The following is a 21,639-nucleotide window of genomic DNA, read 5'->3' as shown; positions in this document are numbered from 1 at the left end:
CTAATTCTGGGTTAGGTTAATCGGGCTTTGAACAATCCGGCCCAGAGATTTAGCTGGGAAATATTCGCTCACGTGATGCGTTTAAACCAATTGCAGGCGAGCGAAACTGTATTTAAATGGGTTATAAAACGCGATATTTGAGCGGCGAGTGGAGCGGGCACCGGAAGATTCCTCTCGAATACTCTAAAGCCCTGTCCAAACAAGAAATGTTTGGCGATCGAACACGATAAAAAATTGTTTGGCCGGACCAAGCATTTTCTCGTTTGGATACCATGTTTGATCGCGTTTGCTAAAATTTGCACGACCTGTCTGCGAGCAGAGCCCCTTTTATTTCATTTTTGTACAAAGCAAATGCACCGTAAGAAAAGGCTCTGCTTGCGGGGTAACATTTGATGAAATATTGGAATTATGAAACATTTTTTCGACCCCACCCGCCGGCTCAGCCCCCGTCAAAAAGCATTTTGTTAGATTGCGTGACGCTCCACGTTACGTGACAAACTACGCAGTCCAGTCCCCTTATCCTTCACATCTCTCAAGATGGCGGCTGTCCCAGACAATTTGTATTTTGGCGGAATTGAAGGGTAAGTTTGCCGAGATTAAGAGTTTATGATTAAGCTTAATTATAGCTAAACGATACCAACGCCGGTGTACAAATAAATTTAATTGATTGTAATTGATTATGGTGATTCTGTGCAGCGTTTATCACGATCTACTGTACGAGGTTCTAAGTGTCTCTACAGTCCTTCCACGTCACTGTATTTCTTGGGGCTAGAGGTTGCATGGTCTACTTAAGCTTAATGTCTAAGAGTCCAACTTGCAAACGAAGAAGAAGAAGATTTAGGACCAAAGTTTTGGAGCAAACTGTTTCCTTTGTTATGTTATAAAAGAATGGAGAAATCAGAATCGATAGCAGTGTTTTGACTAGTGAAGGGGTGGGGGGAGGGGAGATAGAGGGGGGGGGGGGACTCCCGGTAATAACGAAAACGAAGACCCCAAACTCCAGAACACGAACACTCGCCATGTCGGGATTTCTAAAATTTTACCTTTGTTTAGAAGTTATTATCTGCTTTGACACGGTTTTCTCCTGGATTTATTATTGACTGATCGACGTAACGTTCCTTTTCGTATTCAGGTCTTTGCTTTCGTGTTTTGGGCTCTTCTCTTTCCTGTTTTGTGTTCTTTGTTTTCGTTTTCAAAGGACTTCATTTTTGTGTTTTGGGGTCTTCAATCTCAGCTCTTCGCTTTCGGTTGGGGGGCCGAGGGGACAGGGGACAGGGGACAGGGGACAGGGGACAGGAACCCGGGAGAATAGGGGTCAGGAACCTGGGAAAATAGGGGGCGGTAGGCACGAATGGAAAAGACAGGAAGCGGGAGAGAAAAGGACAGGAAGTGGGAGTTCTAAGAAGGTGGGAATCATTTATTAAGCGTTAAAATACTTCAAAAACAGGAACCCAAAATGTTATTTGACTTACTTTTAGCCTATTTTGAGACTTCTGGGCTGACAGAAAAACAAAAATTCACCCTTGAGCTAAAAAACTGAGGCTTATTTCCAGTAAAACTGGAAACCCTTTTACGGTACCGGTGTTAACATCTGAGGTCATGAAATGTTGTCTTTTAAGCTGTCAAAAGACGTGAGTAAGAGAGGCAAGGCTGAAAACAAAGGGAAAAAGCAAAAGAAATGCCTAAGGATTGATCAGCTTAATGACTAGGATGTGTTTTGAGTCTCCTTATTTACATGGGACAGGAGCAAGATAGACATGGGTGGGAGTCAGGACATAAAGGTGCGGGAAGCGGGGAGCAGGGTACAGGAAGTGTGAGGGTCTGACCTGCCTGTCTCCCCATTTAATTGCAGGGTCAGTTAGAAAAATGAACTAAAGTGAGTTGTTTTAAATAGTATTCTAAAAGTTACCATGCTATGAGTAGATTTTTAGTAAATAAGTTTTGCGCTTACTACTTGAACTTTGAGGGAATCCGTCATAATTTTTTACCTAAATACTGTATCCCAAAAAACCCTAACAGGGCCTCTTCTGTTTCATATCTCTATAGTGGTGGAACAGGTTCAACAGCAATAATATTATCAAGTGATGGAAAAATTGTAGGCCGCAGTACTGGACAAGGCACAAATCACTGGGTATGATTCCAAAATGTACATGTACATGGGTCATGTAGTCGAAGGCAGATAATTCCTTCGTACAGAGTGCCTATAAATTTGTTATAATAAAATAGCAAATAAATTCAATTAAAATGATAATAATGAAGCAAATTTAGTTTCATCTTCAGGAGTTGTCACACTCCAGAGTTTTCACCACAGACTTAAATGTTTAAACCACCTTGTACAGCATACAGTACCACACGAAATTACTGCTCAGTAGCTTTGTTTTGAATGGTCACACACTGGGTTTTTTATCCACAGATTGAAGAGTTTGAACCACACTGTACAGCATAATAAACATTGCCACTTGGAAGTACAGTTCAGTCAGTTTTAACTTTTGATTTGAACAGTAACACTTAAGGGTTCCACCTACAGACTTAAATTTAGAGCTAACCACACGCTTGCACAGAATTATTGAGCTGACAGGCACATGTGCTTATAACAAATAATGTTTGAGGAAGAAATTTGTTTCCAAAGTAGTTATTTTTTGAACAGTTAATTCATTCACAAATGTTGATTTATCTCACAGCTTATTGGACTAGAAGAGTGTCTTCACAGAGTAAATGAGATGGTGGAAGAAGCTAAAAGATCTGCAGGAATTGATATAAATAAGCCATTGGCTTCTTTGGTAAGCAAGTGCACTTAAGCCTTTTGGAACAATCTGCAGTTCCGGAAAATATTCAAACTTCCCTCACAGAAGGGATTGGAATTTCCTGGGGGGTGGAGGGTTTTCTTAGACAGAAAAATCTAACTTAGAAATGCATTAAGCTTAATTGGAATTTCCAGAGGGGGGTCTTGGAAAAAGTCTCTTCCACTGGGGAGAGGTATGGATATTTTCTGGAACTACACAATAAGCCTTCAGTTGGTATTTCTGTAGCATGATGAACCAGCTAGGGGTATTGCTTCTCACTGGCTAGATGATACATGCTATTGTAACCCATCACGCCTGCCTCCAGTAAGGGTAGGGTTTCCTTATTTAAATATTTTCCTGAGTAGAGATATGCATTTTGACGGAAAAATGACTAACAGTGGCCTAAGAGGATTTGCACTAGGCCATTGCCATGGCCATCAGGCCATGCGCTCAACTCTGGATCAAGCGGTCCAGTTCTGAACCCTAGCGGGGGACACTGTCTTATGTTCTTGCGCAAGACACTTAACTCTCACAGTGTCTCTCTCCACCTAGGTGTGTAAATGGGTACCTTGGGTTCCGGGAAATTTTAATGCTGGGCCAGGGGGCAACCCAGCAAATGGACTAGCATCTCATTCAGGGGGGAGTGGAAATACCCCTAGATGCCTCATGCTACAGAAATCGGAGATAAGCATTGGCCTGATGGGCCACTTGGCTCGTATGCAGACATGGTTAGTCCAGCATTTGTCCATCACAATGCAAGGAATTGGACCACGAATTGAGATTCATAGATGTACTCAACACTTATTCATACACCTGGTTCTCTCTTTTTTAGGGACTTTCACTGAGTGGCCTGGAGAAGGAAGAAATTCAACAGAAAGCTATTTCCATGATGACATCAAAGTACCCCAGCTGTAGTAACATGTATCACATGTGTTGTGACACTGTTGGTGCTATTGCAACTGGTTCTGACCAAGGTTGTTACTTGTTAGTTATTAAGCATTCTGTTGCTCAGAATGAATTGTCAGTGAATTTATCAAAATAATAGTATTGAGAAGAAGGCAATTGAAAAATTGGATACAATTTTAGTCAGCCATTTGAATGTTGAATTTCCTGCTTACAATGTCCATTTTGAAATGCATGATGTTGTATCTTTAGTTTTATCTTTTGTTATACAGTTGATCTATTGCTAAAAGACACCTCTGTAATGGACGGACACCTATCTTAAGCAGTCACTTCGTCATGCTCCCAGACACATACACTATGTCGTTACAAAGCACTTCATTATCTCTATAAATTACTGTATACACTCAACGGGTGAACAGACACTTATCCTGGTCCCTAAGGCATTCCCTTATGGAAGCAGCATGCATAGAAAGTCATATCTGATAGCCTTATTCAGGGCCTATTGGATCTTGCAGTCAGGCTACTAAGTGGATTCTGTCCCTCGCGCTGCCTATTGATTTAGTCACTCTTTGGCTTATCGAGGAGAGATGCATTGGTGGATCTAGGGGAGGAGCCCATGGGACCCCCCACCCCCACCCCGTGCCCTTCTCTTATGGGTGCAAATACTTAAGGGCACAAGAGCCAAAAAATTTTTTGGCCGTCGCTTTAATTTAAGGGTTGCCTCCTTACAAAGATGTCTTGATATGCCATTAAGATGTTCTTCTTTTTAGATTCTAGCAACTTACATTTTTCTCAAAAACAACAAACAATTTGTTTGAAAGCTACATTTATCATGGAATTTCTAGGAAATGATGATGATGATGATGACGATGATGATGACGATGATGATGATGATGATGGTGATGATGATGATGACGACGATGACGACGACGATGATGATGATGATAATGATGATGATGATGATGTCACTAGTTAACTGATCCCATTTTTGTGAATTCATTTCTTAGGTGGCATAGTGTTAATATCAGGGACTGGCTCCAACTGCCAAATGCTAATGCCAAATGGTAAAACATTCAACTGTGGTGGCTGGGGTCACATGATGGGCGATGAAGGATCAGGTGTGCTAATATTAATAATTATTTTACATGTGTTACAATGTATTTAGTCATGACTAGAAATAAAAATGGTACAACACATGTATGTTTAATATTTCACTGAACCATGACACCAGCAACTAGAAGTGATTTTGATAATAGACGTATTCGGCTAACGTGTTTACATCCTTGCTGCCATCCAATTCACATCACGTGATGATTCATTTGGGAGGTTTCAATTGTTCTGTTTGTACATACTACCATGTACTCAGCTGCGAACTGTGACAATTTGCTCAATTGTAACCTCCCAAATGAATCATCTTGTGGTCTGGATTGGATGGCAACAAGGATGTGAACACGTTAACCGAATCCGTGTCAGGGAGAGGAAGAAAAATTGAAATGAACGAATGGAAATGAGGCCCATCAAGACATTGTAGCCCTCTAGAACGTTACATAAATTCTTGTGGAGAAGATTAAGCCCTGTTAAAGTGACTTCAACTGATCATACTGCCTTTTATATGCGCTATACAAATCTATTATTATTATTATTATTATTATTATTATTATTATTACTGTGACTATGACTATGTCTATGACTATGTCTATGACTATGACTATGACTATGACTATTAGTATTACTACTACTATTATTATTATTATTACTATTATTATTATTATTATTATTATTATTAGCCTGTTATAAGTGTTTTTTGAGGGAATCTAACGAGCTTTGATTCTTTTAGCGTGGTGGATATCAAACAAAGCCATCAAAACAGTGTTCGATACCGAAGATGGATTAGTCTCTTCACAACACGACATCACTTATGTAAAGAAAGCCGTTTTTGAACATTTCAAGGTATTTTAAATTACTGATTACTAACTGAATTATTAAGTATTTTTTGGAGGCAATGACTCAAAGTCTAAGCTATAACACAGCCACATATGTAGTACATTTCTTGTAATATACTAAATTACGAACGATACTCTTCGCCCCAGTAATAATAAAATATATGGAAAAGAACCTCGATACAACGAGACCTCGTTATAGCAAACATATTTTGCCAGTTCCCTGGCCTTTCGTTATATCGAGGCTTCAGTGTAATAGCAAATTTTACCAAACAGCAAGAAGGATGGCTTAAAATTGAATGGCTTTGTGAACATGAGAAAAGTGTTAATTCATACTTAGTAAAATGTATATTTCCGTTTTTAATAAGAAAATTTTCTTTTTATTTTTTTTTTTAACACCAGATAGACAACTTGTTTGGGATGTTGGATCACCTGTACGCCAAATTTGACAAGGCTTATTATGCGGGGCTGTGTAAAACTATAGCAGTTGGTGAGATAACTACTTATTTCTTAGACTTTCTCAAAGTCCTTCTCGGTCGAGCTTGCGCTCCTTCAGTTCTTCGCACCCTTTGCGTTTTGATTGTCGTAGAAATTTTTCTCCTTCCAAACTCAGCTTGTGGTGGTCTCTTACGGAGACGCTCTTTGGGCTCGTCACGAAATCCTTCTCTCACATATGGGGGAGAAGGATTGCGTTACGAGCCCAAAGAGTGTCTGCGAAAGAAGCTAGGCTTGTGGGCAATTCCTCTCATTTATGTGCTTCTATTCGGTGAATTCAGCTATGCAGAATGTGGGAATAACGTAGAACGACGTCAAAATTCGTCTATAGTCAGGCGCGCGAGAATTACTAACCTCCCCCAAGTGTTCATTTAGTTGGAGAGCAGCGCGAAAATTTAATGGCGCACTAGAAAATAAGGGAGAGGCGGGGGGCGGAAAGGTACCAAGCAGGGCGGAAAAAGGCCCTAGCTGGCCTGGCACCAAGCCTCCCTCTCCCTTTTTCGCGCTGCGCCCCAACTGACTGAACGCCTCGAGGAGGCCTTAAAATTACAGACTTGTGTGTTTCCATTGCAACCTCGCTCTCAGAATCCCTGAGGTTTTCTTGCATTCACACTTAAGATTGCAGACGAACAGTGGCAATTGTCGTAGTTTTGGTGAGAAAACGTCTTTGTTCAGCTTTTACACGGCTACTATTCCTATTTCTTTACAAGTTCCTGTTCTTTTGGTATTTCTTACAGGTGCAAAAGAAGCCAAGGATCCTTTATGTCAACACCTGTTTTTCCAGGCTGGGGAAATTTTAGGGACACATGTCAGAGCTGTTGTTCAACATATGGATAAGGTACGGCCCTGACCACATGATAAAAGAGAGTTTAAGAAAACTACGACGGCAATGGCAATGAGAACGTTAAACAAAAGATGTAATGAGCAAGAGAATGGCTGTGTACGTTCGTTATAATTCTTGGTACATTTCCTTGCCGTCCTCTGCAAAACAACGACGTGAAATGACCAAATTCTGCGTTGTCTGGAGAACGTAAACCACGACGCTAATTTTTTAAATTACTATTCCAAATTTATCGCTGTGTCCCGGATTCAGTTTTGTGATACTTTTGACAGTGATAACTAAAGTAAATTACCTTAGAGTACTACGAGATTCGTAGGTAAAATATAAAATTTATTCATTTTTTAATCGACGTTGTCTTGAGCGTTGCGTCGTGGCTACTTAAACTCCCTAACGCCTTTTGGAAACGATGCGCTTTCGGGCAAGCATCTATAGAGCGCCTTTTTGTACTGAAAACGCATCAAAATGTTCGCGTCCACACTGCCGTTTTTTAAGCATTTTCCTCGTCCACACTAAAAGACAGAAAAACGTTGCTATCCTAAAAACACACCACAATCGTCATACGCGTGTGTCCATGTTATTGAATGACGTCACTGCGTTCGCTTTTGCTGTCTTTTCTGATACGACAGGGCCATTTTATCAAATGTCTCCACTCTAAACAACGCTTTTAAATCTATGAGTTTTCGATGGATTTAATGTGAACGATAGAAGAAAACGTATCAGAAAGTATGCGTTTTCAAACGAAAACACGTAACTGTGGCCCAAGTGTTTCTCGAAACCAAACCGAACCGACGATAAAATGACATTTTAAAAAGCCTTATGATAGGTCAACATACTAGCCGTCCAGTGTACTTATGCTTATTGATACGAATCTTTTTCTGAAAGCATGTTTAATGTTTTCCAAAACCCGACCGTCTTCGGGTCGTTTTTAGTCGTCGACATGCAGCGACCGCGCATGCGGTGTAGCTCTCTCTGAGTCACGTAGTTTTAGCCCTTACGAGAGATGACGAGCGTAATATATTCGTCGGTACCTCATAGCGATACGCCTTCCGTCTCTTTTTTCCTTCAGGCTCTGCTTTCTGTTTTCACTTCTCTTACTCTTTATTGAGAGGATATTTTCATTCTACAGGAATGTCAGGACGCTTTGTTGAATGGTGAAAAAGGACTAAAGATTATTTGTGTCGGTGCCGTGTGGCAAAGCTGGAATCTGCTAAAAGATGGTGAGGAACTGGTTCGCGTTGATAAATGAACGATCTTGACCAAAATAAGATCTGTTTTTTTTTTTCCTGGCGAGGACGCCCCCAAGAAGGATCTACCCGTAAAATTTCCAGATACGTCCAGGATTGCACGCTAATGACTCGCGCATGCATGCTCCTTACGATAGGCATCACAAGGTGTCCTTAATCGTAAAAAGTCACCAAAGCTCTGGCAAATTTGAAGTAACATGAAAATGACACTTTGTGATGCTTAACATGAGGAACATAATCCTGTACATAAGGGAAAATCCCACCTGCAATTAATCACGTGGCATTAGCAAAATGGCATATTCAGTAGAATTGCAAAAAAGTGATGACGACAGCTAATTTCAAATTACATTTTAATCTGCCCACCATCGTGGCACAACATTTTGATTAGAAAAAAATGAATAATACCAACTCCCTCCCTCCCTCCCCCTCCCCCCTCCAACGTCACATTTAATTCGCTCTTTCATTTTTATTTTCTTCGTAGGATTTGTAACAGGCATTCGGTGTTCTAGCAATGCCGCTGTCCAAGTGAAGCGCTTTTCACTTGTTAAGTTGCGTGAAAGTTCTGCCGTGGGTGCGGCTGCTCTGGGAGCAAAAACCGCTGACCACCCGCTTCCTGTAGATTATGGTTCGATGGTAGATGAATTTTTCAGTCACGAATTTTAAATAATATATGAAAAACGCGAACTAACTAACGATTGTTCTATCCGAAAGACTAACAATATGAACTTCACCCTTCCCCGAAGCTTAGAGATAACTTTGTGATAACTTCGACTTCCTAATGAAATTACACCACGGATAACGATGCCATCTTTCAAAATCCGCCTCGTTCGATTCTTCTCCGGTCTTCTCGTCCCTTGCCTTGATTGTCGTAAAGGGAAACTATAAAATTGTTGCCAAGAAAGAGTAACATTTTTTATAGCCTACCTTAAGGCGGGACTTAACCTAAAATTCTGAAAAAAATTCGAAGTTTTGTCTTTTACGGAACTCGAATCTTAAGGTATTGAAGTTTTATTTTGACAAGTACTGTTACTGTAAGTTTAAAGCTCGTTTTCTCAAAACGAGTTATTTTCGCCTTCTAGAAAAGATATCTTGAGAAGGATTTATTCAATTGAGCTAAAATTTTCAGGATTTGTTGTTTTTAGTACGTTCTGTGGGTATAGAACTTTTCCATCCAGTGCATTCTGTCAAAGTTATGTATTGAAACGTATGCTAGACTTTCTGTATCAGATTTAACTGGTCATCATTTCACGTGCTTTTAACTTTTCAAAAATCTCTATGCTTATCCCAGCAAGTTGTCTGTCTTCTTTTGTAAAATGTAAAAATTATTCCTTTTGATCAGTTCTAGTAGGAGTTATCTTTTCTCAAGTAAGCCCTGGCATTCCCCAGCAGGTGGCAGATTTAATCAGTCGGTGTCAGGTTACAATACAGTTATAGGGTACACAAATATTTTTTTCATAATCTTTGCTCTTTGAGCTTTTTAAGAATGTATACTTTGCCATGGTTTGGAGTTGATTCTTAGCTACGAAAAAATGTTTGAAACATGGTGTGTTTTTAACTGTTTTTAGGTTAAGTCCCACCTTAAATTGGTCTTTTTTGCATGGGAAATATTTCACCAAGTTGTTAAAGTGCCTATATGGCCAACAGGGTTTTTGTAGTTTTGGTATCTCTATAATGTGTAGAAAGGTATTCTAAGAGAAAAAAAATTGGATTCCGACATTTTAATGCCGTAAAATCTAGCTTTAAAGTTCCCGCTTCAGCCACGCCCAATGAAGTTGACCGTGAGTCAGTGCAAACATAGAGTCTGGGTTTCTGAATGGGTCGTGACATCAAGTCAGGAATCGCCAAATCCTGCTAGTTCAGGTCACTGTTGTTTCAGTAGTGGTGAGGAGTTTTCGTCGACAAGAAAGAAACAAACTGAAGTTGGTGAAACAATGCGGTTGTCAGGCAAGCAAAATAAAAGCATGAAGCTTTGAGACGTTCCTGAAGTGACGTCATTCGTCACCAATCTTTCATTACGCGGTCAACTTTATTGGGCGTGGCCGAAGCGGGAAATTTAAAGCTTGATTTCATGGCAAAAAAAGCATCGGAATTAATTTTTTTGTTTTTTTTTTTGGTTTGAATACATTTTTAGATGTTATAGAGATACCAAAACCACAAAAACCCTGCAGGTCGTATGGACACTTTTAAGGTCATTAGAATTACTACAAGACTCTAAATTAAAAGATCTTCACAAACATATAATTTGTGTCATGAGAAATTTCGTCCGAAACCCGCTGAAAAAAGCCATAAATAAAAGGGCTGCTTAATCACTGGAAAAAACATAAAAGTTGTTTATCACGGTTATCAATATTTTTGTCCTTAAATTAGATTCTTTTGTGCAGGGGTTTTTAACGACAAGAAAAAAATACTCTGTCTCTCTAGCTGCTGATTTTTAATTCCGAAATCAATTAATGTGTAGCACATACAAAATACTGTAGCTTTCAGTTATTGTCATTAAATAAACAGTTTATAAACGAGGTTTTTGAAACTGTTCACGATATTTGAAAATATGGAAGCAATCGTTAATTTATTAGATATGATAATATGTTAGAAAATATTTTCCTTTTTTGTCTCGTTTATTTTTATAAAAAAATATAGAAATGATAACTGGCGAAATCTTAAACGAGTCAGCCAATCAGATCGCTAGGGAGGGGCCAGATATATTTCTAGATTATTATCCTTGGTAATCCTTACACAAGCAGTATTTCCGTAAATCAGGCCTTTTATCCACAATGCATCTGGGCTGCTCACCATACAGGTTTATCCTGCTTATATCACCCGTGATCCGGTATTTACCATCTTGGAAATTCACCGAAGCTTCGTATAACCCGTTTCCGGGGACAGTCTGAAGCTGTACTTGGTATAAGCATTCATCAACTGTGCCAGAACCCGTGGAAAACATTGGCTTTCTTCCGTGTATGTCAGACGACCCGATGAATTGTGCAACTTTTAAGTTTGGAAGTTTTTGATAGGCTGCCGAGATTTCGTGTAGCTGTAAACGAGAGCAAAGGTTTAAGCCCAGTGGGTCTGACGCAGTTAAGTTGTTCACGTGATCAACAACCGCCTGAGCTGCACGCTGCACGTGACTTGAGCGTGTGTTAATTTCTTTCCATTGTACGCATGGGCAGTAATGCTCGGCCACCCCAGCTCTCTCGCAGTGACGTGATTTATTAATATAGCTTAACAGACTCTCTCCTCTTAATAAGTCAACGGGAGGCTGGGGATAAGTGAGCATGTGTTTGAAAGTGGCATGTAAATCAAAAGGGGAGGTTACAATGTTGCTGTTTTCTTTGATAGTCTCCATGAGATCGTAATGTTGCTGTTGAAACCATTTTGGAAATGTCAGAGACATAAACGGAAGCCTTTCTTCGAATCTGCCTTGAAACGTAGCCCTTGTCTGGCCGTAGCGAAAGCCATGATCCGACATAACAATAAGTAACGTGTCGTTTAAAACGTTCCCATCAGATAAACCTCTTAACAATGCGAGAAAGTCACTACTGCACGCATAAATAGATTGCAAGTTGTTGTGCGAGATGTCTGTGAGGAAAAACAAGCCGAACTTGGGCTGCTGTCTGTAAGCCTCAAAGAACGACTTGATGTAATCAAAGTGAATTTGGTGCTGAGGTTGGCTGCGAACACAATGAGCTGACGTCACACCAGCTGCTTGCCAGAAATAGCGCGAGAAATGATCCGTAGGAGGCTCTGTGAAACCGTGCAGTCGGTAGTTAAATGCCCCAAACGCCGGGCAGTCCTCGCTGAATAGTGTTGAGTAACCGTGTTCCTTGAAGTCCTTGAAAATATGCGGCCAGCGGTCGAGAGGTGCTGCACCAGGAAATTGCCGACGGGCTTCGGGAAGCTCCGATTCAAATTTACCTACAGAGGAAGAGATGAAAAACCATTGGCGTAGTGTTACAAGTTGTGAAAAGAATTTTAAACCAGTCAACTGCTTAAATTATAACCTGTAAAAGATGGAGTCCGTCCCAATACTTAAGATCAATGTAAGGTTGCTAATTGGCAGGTGCTATTCTCCGATTACCCAAAATCCCCCCCCCCCCCGGTTGGAATGCTAAACCAATATTGGCTAGCTACCCTATAGCCTTATGTTTACAGATCTGTTTTATTCACATATTAATATGAACAAAGTTTCTCTTCATACAAGGAGTTCCAGGCGTGTACACCTCTCCGTTTTTAGATACAGACGAGCCAAAAATGGCTTTGCGGGCCCGAAAAGTTTCCGGGGCTTTCGAGAAACGGGTCCCTGGCAGGGCCGGGTTGATCGAAAGCCGGTTAACGCTAACCCAGGATTAAAAGTAAACCAAAGTATCAATTTTTCTTGTATAGAAGTGTTTTTCATAGCTTATTTATTGTGCAGTTTAAGATTATTCAAATTCAAAACTGAAGGACAAACAATATAAACAGAAAACCTCACCGAAAAGTTACAAAATTGAAATCAGACTTCTCGCTAATCCTGGGTAAGCTTAATCGGGCTTTGAACAACCCGGCCCAGAGGGGGAGAGAGGCACTGTGAGAGCAAAGTGTCTTGCCCTAAAACTTTACAAAAGTCAACGGCTTTGGTCAACATCGCAAATCTTGATTAATAGAGTAAATCTCTAAACCCGTTCCCCGCACGCCAAGCTTTGCGCCACCCACGGCTCCCAGCAAACCATAACATGGATTATTTTCATTATCAAACTTATATTATTATTTTTTCATTCAATAACAAGTAAGAGTGAGAAGATATCAGTAACATTACATAAGTGAAAAGTAATAATCTTTAGTGCGAGTCTTTTAGGGTAGTGATCTTTGCGCTGGATTGCAAAGCTTTGTTTTGTTCCTAACCCCTTCCCCCCTCAATAGAAAACGTATCATGCGTGAGGAAAGCGTCTCGGGCCGGCTCTGATTACTGACCTGTCATCAATGCCGTTAGAGCAGGCGTAGTGCCATCTCCAACTATGGAATAACCTTTAAGAAACACCGAGTTTAACTCGTCTGTCATAAACTTATATACTTCTGGTAGAGCTCTTTGGAAATGAACTGCTGAGAGGGAGTCAAACCCTATGATGACAACACTCAATGGGAGTCCTGCTTTGCTATTGGCCTGCTCCGGGGCTCTGGGAATGATTTGGGCGTGGTATTCTACGTGTTTGGCGCCCTCTGAAGTGGCCAGTTGCACGCGGATGAATTCTGACTGAAGTTCGAATTTGCGCTCTTGTGCTTGCAGGCTGATCTCCTTTCCCAGCTCAAATCCCCAGTCTCTCTGTTTAGGGCGGTATATAGGCTGATACATCATGGATACAATATTTCCAGCTACAAAAATAGAGGGAAAAACCACAGGCAAAATAAATTAATGAATGAGTAACCAAATAGCGAACGTCGGGTTGAATGAAAATAACAATGGAAATGAACATACACCTTTTCCCGGGCGCCTTTATAATACAGACTCCTCAATAATAGGGACACTCGTGTCTGTCGTGTTAGTGTCCATATTTCACGTTCAACTGTCCTAACATCCATCTACATCTTTGCTTTGATGTCTGTGTGTCCCTTCAATCTTTGCATAAGTAATGACTGAAGGAACAAACGAATCAAGGAACGAATGATTGGTCCAGCGACCGGCCAACCGTCTGATCGACCCACCGACCCACCCACCCGCCCACCGACCGATCAACCGACAAACCGGACCGGGCCGGCCGGACTGACTGACTGACTGACTGTCGACGACTCTACTGATAATGAACGATAACCACGACTTTTATCCATGATTCCCAGGAGAGATAACTATATCCCACCTTTATTTGCCTCTTCAGTTAGCTCCAAGATTCCTCCCCGGTAACGCGTTAGCTGGACACCTGGGCACTGAAGTGGTGTTGGTTGCCCTATAAGCTTTTTTACGTCCTCGTCGTTCGGATCCATTTCAGGAAGGCGGCATTCGCCAGCGGAGGACTGGAACTGGTTCAATGCTACTGCGCAGGTCTCATGTTGCCCTCGATAAAAGGCTTTCTTTATAAACAGCGAGTGAGCAGGTGAAGATATCATTTTACCCGTCAATTCTTGTTTAAGGCACATTCTTCCTGTCTGTAATGTATAAACAAATCCTTTACAGCGTGAACCAAAGGAATTACAGATAATTTTCGCCTGCTCTGTGCTCGAAGGTGGAAAATCACGACAAGTTTCTTCTCCACTACACTGGATGTCCCCACCGAAAAGATCCATTTGTTTCTCCTGGATAAAAAAAAAAGATGTTAAGCATATATAATAAAGTGAAACAAGATGTTAAAAACATGGGAAATGATGCTAACGAAAGAGTAAGAAGAAAAGACAGAGAAGAAGCGAACGGAGAAGACAACTAAAATTCAAACGAAAAACTTCTGATGGACTTTGTTTCTCTGCGCAAGCGCAGGACGCTCCGGCTGCTCACCAGTCCTGTTCCCTAAGTCCGCGTTACCCTTGTCCAGCGGAACGGGAAACGCTAAATAAGACAATAGTAATTTGTAACCTTTTCTTACATGAAAATTCATTTTAAACTTTTTCATATCCAGTCCTATTTAGACAACTTGAAATCTCAGCGATTCATCGTTACATTACCTCAATGTATAAAATCTCTTCTTCGCTGCTCTGTGATGATTTTACTTCTTGCGTCGTCTTTCTCGATTCGTCCTATCACAAAATCAAATTCAACAGAGTGGTTCAGTTGAAGCACGTTAAAAAAGCTACGGTCTGGGGAACCTGAAAAGTTTAGCCTACATTTTTCAAGTTCGTCGCTTGAAATCCGTGTTAGTCTTCTCAATCCTCAATTAACCATCCTTGTTCCTTTATGTATTATCTATTATCACTGTGGTGTTTTTCTATCTTCTTAAGCCACTCTTTTCAGGTTTTCTTCAATTTAAAGGTAATTTTGTACGTCGCCAAAAAAAACCCTCAAAATATCGTGACTGAGCTCCTCTAAGTTCATGCAGGATAAGAAAGGGAAAATAATATGTTTTTTGAACGCTTGTAACTTTAAAAAAATCGAAGTGATAAAAAATCCAAATTTGGAGACCTGGGAAACGATTTTTGGAAACAATTTAGCATGACATGGCATTACTCACTGAACCTGAAGTTACCATGACAGCCGTACCTTCAAATTTGCCTTTTCTCATTTTGCAATAAATTTTACCCTTTTTACATCAGTTCTGCTTTCTTCGTCGGCTTTAACTGAGTCAGTTTTGTAAAGATTCGAGATCCAAGATGGCGGAACAAAGATGGCGGCTGTTGGAAAATAATGAGGACACTTTTTCGTCATATGACTCACTTCGTATTTGTGAGTTTCACTGTCTTGTGACATGAACAGATCTATAAAGGCCATGCGGAATAATCACTTGCCTTATTAATTTCGCTGGCTCCATGGGGCTTAACGAATCCAGTTAAACCCTTGGCTTCATCAAGTTCCTGTTGAAACAAATGATCAAAGAACTCCTTATTTTATTTGTCTGACTAGCTGAAGCACGGTATAACTATTATGCAGTTTGTTTCGTTTCGGTTTAGTCGTAAAAAAACCTCACAGAATGCCTGTTTTTCAATTGAAGATACGAAGACAGATATTGTGTTGTTTGCCTGTTTCTGCTGCTATTGCTGTTGTTGTTGTTTTTTCTGTTATCGTGTAAGAAAAACTTCGCACAACACCTTGCGGTAAAGTGAAGATACAAATGACAATCTCCAGCAAGAGAATAGTACAAAATTATCCGTCGCAATATAGGCTGAACTGATCGTTCTTCCAGATTCGTAACGTTTGTTACAATACGATACATGATTTTATATGGCGCTCATTTCCAAAGCTCAGTGGTGCTTTCGTGGTCGCGAAAATTTGGAGTCATAAGCCTGCTTTGTTCACTGCTTAATGTAACTATGATCTACTCCGCGGGTACGATTGAGCCCTTTTGTAATTATAACTAGTAGTAATCAGAGATTATGAGAGTGCGTTCGACGCTCTCACTTTAATATATAATTATATATCGTAAATAAATGATTTCACTAGCCGACTTTCAACCTTTGTCTATTGCTAAAATCAACATTTTTTCAGCAGCAACCGAGGTTTTACAGTCAGATATGCATAGTGTCAAAGTCCATGCTAGTGAAGAGGTCACGATTTGTTGATACGTTGCGTGACGCTGCCAGTTTCTGTAGTCTCTCAAGTTTCATAGAAGATTTAAATTACGTGCATTATTCTAAGCTAGCATTTGCAGTCGCGTGCTCGTTTCGCGACTAATTCGAGTATTTCCCCTGATGAATAAAGTAGTCTTATGGATCTTGCCTTCAGAGTACTTTTCCACCGATTCCAAACAATAAAATTTCGACCGGATAAAGACTGAGCTATCTGTCGCGACTGGAACTAATCAACAAATGCAATCAAAATGTAGCTGTTCCCACGGTTATCATCCCAAAGCCAAGTCGTGTTAATAAACAAGGACAATTCCCTCAGATTGCGATAAATGCTGCCGTCGAAGCGTTTAAATTCGCCAAAATCTAACGCTGAGAGCACATAATAGCGAGGCGTACGGCGACTGAATGGAAAGAAGTCAAAAAAAAAGATCCATCGAAAAGACGAGCTCACATAGCCTGCTCACATACTCACATGTTCGCCACATGTCTTATCACATGTCTTAGCATTAAACGGTACCAGTTTACTGGCCTTGACATGCCCCTGCAAAAATCAAGCGGGGTGGCCATTTTGGTGTCCTTACAGGAATGTGGTTTTTTTTTTCAGCCTAGAACCGTGCACAGGGAGACCAACTCTGAAAAGCCACAGGTCAAAATTAGGTTTGCGTTCCACTTCGTCGAACGCAATTATTTTTAAAAGTAATACAATACTTACCTTATTGTGAAATCGTGGATACTCGACAGGGAAAGATACCGAAGTGAAGATGTATAACATGACAGCCACCAAACAGATTAAATTAAAGACGGAATGACGGCACAAAAGCCGCATAAAACAGCGCTTTAAAATCATCATTCTGAGGAAAAAATATAATATACATATTTAGCGTAGCTCCCATAAAACACTTATCAATTATTTACTCGAAACAATAAATTTTATAAAGAAAATTCCCCAATAAACATTGCGCCTAATCGAATTATTAAATTGAATTACAAATGACAAACCGAGGAAATCTCCCATCACTGATATGCAAAAATCCCACGGGCGAGAGTCACTTAGAAAATCCTGCGCGGTTTGATTATAAAAGTCTCAACCAAAGGAGGCCGAATGAAAACATCTTGAAGACGCCTCGTTTGAGATTCATTATCATTCAAGATAAAGCCAAGAAATGCATTTAGAAGCTGAAAAGCTTTCACAATTTCAAAGACGTGCGCATGCAGCTTTATTTACTATGTTCGAGTTAATGGCCGTTTTTATACTAAAAACGTATTATCCGTTTGGACGAACTTGGGCAAACATTTGTTCGTCTGGTTATGCGTCTCTAGTGTAAAGACGGGCACGAGGACGTATTATGCGTCTAGACGAACTATCTCTCCTAGTTCGTCTTTCAAGACGAATTTCGAAGTATAGTTCTTCTAGATGCATAATACGTCTCGTGCCCGTCTTTATACTAGAGACGCATAACCAGACGAGCTGCTAATGTTTGCCCAAGTTCGTCCAGACGGATAATGCGTCTTTAGTATAAAAACGGCGAGGACGCATTATCCTTCTGGACGGAGGATGCGTGCTCTAGTGTAAAAACGGCTAATTACTCGACGTTGAATATTTCATTTACCCAAGGCTTTGCAGTGATGTTATCGGCCTTCGCTTTGCCAGTCCTTAACTAAAGTCGAATCCAATTCGAAGCAATACTGTATGTTACAATCTTGTTTTCTCTTGTCTCAAAAGCTGTATTAAATCGGCGATCTGTATTCCAAACACAGGCGAACGCGCATGTCTTTGCGGCCGTTGTTATGAACCAAAACCACACCTTGACTCATTGACACCTGGAGATTTTTGGCAAAAACCTATTTTTAACCCGGAGATTGCATAAGCAATCTAAATGATGCAGATTATGCAAATGATATGCAAATGATGTCCTTCCATAATCTGTTAACGTTTTGGAATAATTCCGCTGACCAGTAGACAAAGCTCCTTAAATCACTGTATTCGTCAATATTGCGGGCACGTGTATCGTTTTACATTACTAGGTCTAGCTGCGATTGTTGCACTAAAAATGGAAACTTGTCTTGTTTGCTTTCTGGGTATAGTTCATTATACCCAGAAAATCTAATCTTAGATTAACAGTTAATTCTAAATAAGTCCAAATGTTGTCTTTTGTAATACGCAATGGGAACGTTTTAGGTGGCAGAGGTGAAGTTGCTGGAAGCTGCTATTGTAAATTTCCGGTTCGAAGTTTGAAGTTTAGGAAAGATTTACAAGAAGAAATCCGCTCTACATATTGATGGTACTACTACTGGATGGTTGAGCTCCTGCAATTAAATTTCGGAAATCAAAGCCAGCAATTCCGTTCAGGCCACCGTAGCATTTGTCGAAAAAGTCTCTAATAAGGAACACCGCGGTCTTGCGAGCCTCTAGAAGGCTCGTGATTACGCCAGATTATAAGTTTCAACCACGGGCGTGGAATCCACTGTGAGAAAATCCTGCTCAGCCTTGAGGACAAACTCACATAAGTCGCATTGGAAGAGGAATCCCGCATAGCAGGAGCGAGGAGATTTAGATAGAACTTCACGAACTGAAATGCAATCCGAACATTAAAATTTTGCCCAAAGACAAAAATTTTGGGGCTTGTTCAAGCTGATACTCTTTGACACTTAAATAGGCTGACGAGTTATCACATCGCAAAGTCACACAACAGTTCTCGCGAAAAGCTTTATATGTCTATTTGTGGTAGATTTAATCATCGCAACACGATCGCATTTGCACAGTTTGGCTTTGAGGTCATTTGAATTAACAAAAAATTGATTCGCGCTACAACTGTACTGCGAATTTAACTGGAAAATAGGACAAACAGGACTCCTCTGTTCCCTGTGTACTAGCCACACTAAAACTAGTTTGAAGTTTAAGAGACTATCAGTCGCATATTTGTTAGCTATAATTCGCATATTTGCTGGTCAATTTGAGATAAGGCTGAAGTACTTTGTATCTTTCCCCCTTGAAGCAAGGTTTCTTACGTGTTACTATGGTTAGCACCCACATTCCAATATAGTGGACCAGAGTTAGATTCCGGGAATTGTCGGCTTTTTTTTCCGTTTGTTTTTTTAAGGCACTGGTGTTTTTCTTTTATTGTTCAACCCTTTTTTTGGTGAAGGATATCCACAAGTGGCCACATGTACTTATTTCAAGCTTGGAACCAATAAGAACACGGTTTTTGATGTTACGCGACCTTGCTGTTTCGCATAAATCGACCTCAAATTGCATCCGATGGTTTAGATGTTGTGCGTTTGTAATTCGTGATAAAAAAAAAAAACACTCGATTTCCCTGAAGTTCTTTCGCAGCTACACTGCGAGCAGAGACGCTTCGATCTTATTCCCAACCTATTCGCCTTCGATCTAAACGGCGCTGAGTTGCGTAAAGCAGACTACGCTTTCGTCTTCAGGCGGGATGAAAAGTATGTTGGGAAAGGCGACGAGAGGTTTACAAGGTAGAGTGGCTCAATCAAGAAGGAGTAAATCCGTTGGAGCAATGCAGCTCGTGTAGTGGTTTGCCAGTTCTTGTACTCCATGTAGTATAGACGAAAAGTTATTCTTTTTTAAAACAAAAAAAAGTTGTTACTACTGTTATAACAAGTATAGCCAGAAGTCAATATGGTAATTCGTATAACTAGAATAACCCGTAAGCCACACATGTCAAACACCATCCATTGGGAAATCGACGGGTTTGCTCATAAAGCACTTTGATTTTTTTACACACTTTTGACATTTTTAGCATGAATATGAGCTAATTGACATTTTTGCTCGGGCATGCGCGCAAATCAAAATTTTAGTTGAATGAAATACTCGTGAAATTGCACGACAATGGACCCGTACGCAGTTCGCTCACTCCTCGGATGGTACGTCAATGGTCCCCCTCTATACTTCGCAACAGAGTGGCAACATTACTTACGTTGGCGAGTAACTAACGACCCCTCGAGGATATGTAGTCTCGCAGAGAATGGTGAAGGAGTAGATAACCCCACAGGCAGTGAGACAGATGTTCGAGTTGGACTTCTCTGAACGAGAAAAGGGGACAGCAACGTCTCGTGAAGATACCAAGTTCTGTGAAACGGTGAAGAGTGGTATCGTTCATTTTGAAGACCTGCATTATGAGATGCCCATCCCGTTTAAGTATCACAACATTCAGCTTCCTAACAACTATGCACAAGCAGAGAAGCGTCTGACTGGCCTAAAAAAGCGTTTGAAGGCCGAGGACAGATGTTATGCGGATTGCTGCAGTTTTATATCTGACATCATCTCCAAAGGATATCATTGCTCGCAAGGTGGATGAGGAGTTCATAGATGAAGTTGGAAGAACCTGGTACCTACCTCACCATGATATCTATCACCAGCAAAAGTCGAAAATACGAGTGCTGATCGATTGTTCGGCCACATTTGAAGGACACTCCTTGAATGACAAACTTCTTCAGGGACCAGATCTTACTAGTAACGTGCTCGGCGTCCTTACCAGATTCCGGCAGGAGCAGCACGCCTTTATGGCGGACATGGAGAAGATGTTCTTTCAAGGGAGAGTTAGAAAGGAAGATCAAAGTTTCCTCAGATTTTTGTGGTGGCCAAATGGAGACTTGGAGCAGAAAGCCGAAGATTATTGTATGACCGTGCACCTGTTCGGTGCAGTATCATCCCCTGCATGTGCTAACTGCGCACTTCAGCGTACAGGAGACGACAACGAAGACAACTATGGAACCGAGGTAGCCAACACCCTTCGAAGGAACTTCTATGTGGATGATGTTCTAAAATCTGCAAGCACCGAAGGCAAAACTATTGAACTTGCGAAGGACGTCAAGGCCGTTTGCGGAAATGGAGGATTTAACTTGATTAAGTTTGTGGGTAACACGGAACGTATCATTAACTTGGTTCCTTACGAACACAGAACGGAAAATGTGAAGAACCCGATACTTGGCCAAGATACGTTACCCACTGAGAGAGCACTAGGAATCATTTGGTGCATCAAATCAGATACGTTCAACTTCAGGATTGAACTTAAGGATAAGCCTTGCACACGTAGAGGCATCCTTTCGACGATTAGTTCTATCTACGACCCCTTAGGTTTCATCGCCCCGGTAGTACTTGTTGGAAAGAAGATATTACAAGACATCTGTCCTTCTAACAGGGATGAACCAGTTGACAATGCAACCAGAAGTAGATGGAAAAATGGCGGAACAAACTTTGAAGTTTAAAACCCGCGGAATTTGGAAAGGTT

General features: G+C 40.7%; 2 protein-coding genes across 4 annotated transcripts in view; one reads left to right on the top strand and one right to left on the bottom strand.

Annotated features, from left to right (window-relative positions):
- The first annotated feature begins 516 nt into the window (after nucleotides 1-516).
- Nucleotides 517-10,722, top strand: LOC110061949 (N-acetyl-D-glucosamine kinase-like). 2 transcript variants are annotated; one of them, XM_020768813.2, is made up of 10 exons: nucleotides 517-581; nucleotides 2,047-2,131; nucleotides 2,682-2,780; nucleotides 3,616-3,757; nucleotides 4,694-4,804; nucleotides 5,524-5,636; nucleotides 6,029-6,116; nucleotides 6,859-6,959; nucleotides 8,089-8,179; nucleotides 8,688-10,722. In XM_020768813.2, exons 1-10 carry the CDS (start codon nucleotides 538-540, stop codon nucleotides 8,867-8,869), a joined length of 1,056 nt encoding a protein of 351 aa, XP_020624472.2. In that variant the 5' UTR covers nucleotides 517-537; the 3' UTR covers nucleotides 8,870-10,722. The 2 variants fall into 2 exon arrangements, with proteins under 2 accessions (XP_020624472.2, XP_089142282.1); XM_089286156.1 differs by lacking the exons at nucleotides 6,859-6,959; nucleotides 8,089-8,179; nucleotides 8,688-10,722 and having other exon boundaries at nucleotides 6,029-6,511.
- The window catches only part of LOC110061959 (uncharacterized), a 25,156-nt gene continuing 14,137 nt past the window's right edge, over nucleotides 10,621-21,639 (bottom strand). For both annotated transcript variants that reach the window (XM_089286140.1, XM_089286147.1), the window contains 6 exons: nucleotides 17,097-17,235; nucleotides 15,608-15,673; nucleotides 14,831-14,902; nucleotides 14,035-14,467; nucleotides 13,154-13,552; nucleotides 10,621-12,118 (listed from right to left, as the gene is read on the bottom strand). In XM_089286140.1, coding sequence (XP_089142266.1) covers nucleotides 10,920-12,118; nucleotides 13,154-13,552; nucleotides 14,035-14,467; nucleotides 14,831-14,902; nucleotides 15,608-15,673; nucleotides 17,097-17,234 — 2,307 coding nt within the window. In that variant the 5' untranslated portion in view covers nucleotide 17,235 and the 3' untranslated portion in view covers nucleotides 10,621-10,919. The remainder of the gene's footprint in view (nucleotides 12,119-13,153; nucleotides 13,553-14,034; nucleotides 14,468-14,830; nucleotides 14,903-15,607; nucleotides 15,674-17,096; nucleotides 17,236-21,639) is intronic.

The sequence above is a fragment of the Orbicella faveolata genome, unplaced genomic scaffold (genome assembly GCF_042242905.1).
Source record: "Orbicella faveolata isolate gen_17 unplaced genomic scaffold, um_ofav_v1 contig_1, whole genome shotgun sequence".
Lineage (NCBI taxonomy): Eukaryota > Metazoa > Cnidaria > Anthozoa > Scleractinia > Merulinidae > Orbicella > Orbicella faveolata.
Note: the sequence above shows the minus strand (reverse complement) of the source record. Positions and strands in the feature narration are given on the sequence as shown.

Coding starts and splice junctions, on each gene's coding strand:
- LOC110061949 (XM_089286156.1), top strand. CDS start 538: ATGGCGGCTGTCCCAGACAATTTGTATTTTGGCGGAATTGAAGG. Junction 2,781..3,615: donor ATAAGCCATTGGCTTCTTTG/GTAAGCAAGTGC, acceptor TCTCTTTTTTAG/GGACTTTCACTGAGTGGCCT. Junction 4,805..5,523: donor GATGGGCGATGAAGGATCAG/GTGTGCTAATAT, acceptor TGATTCTTTTAG/CGTGGTGGATATCAAACAAA.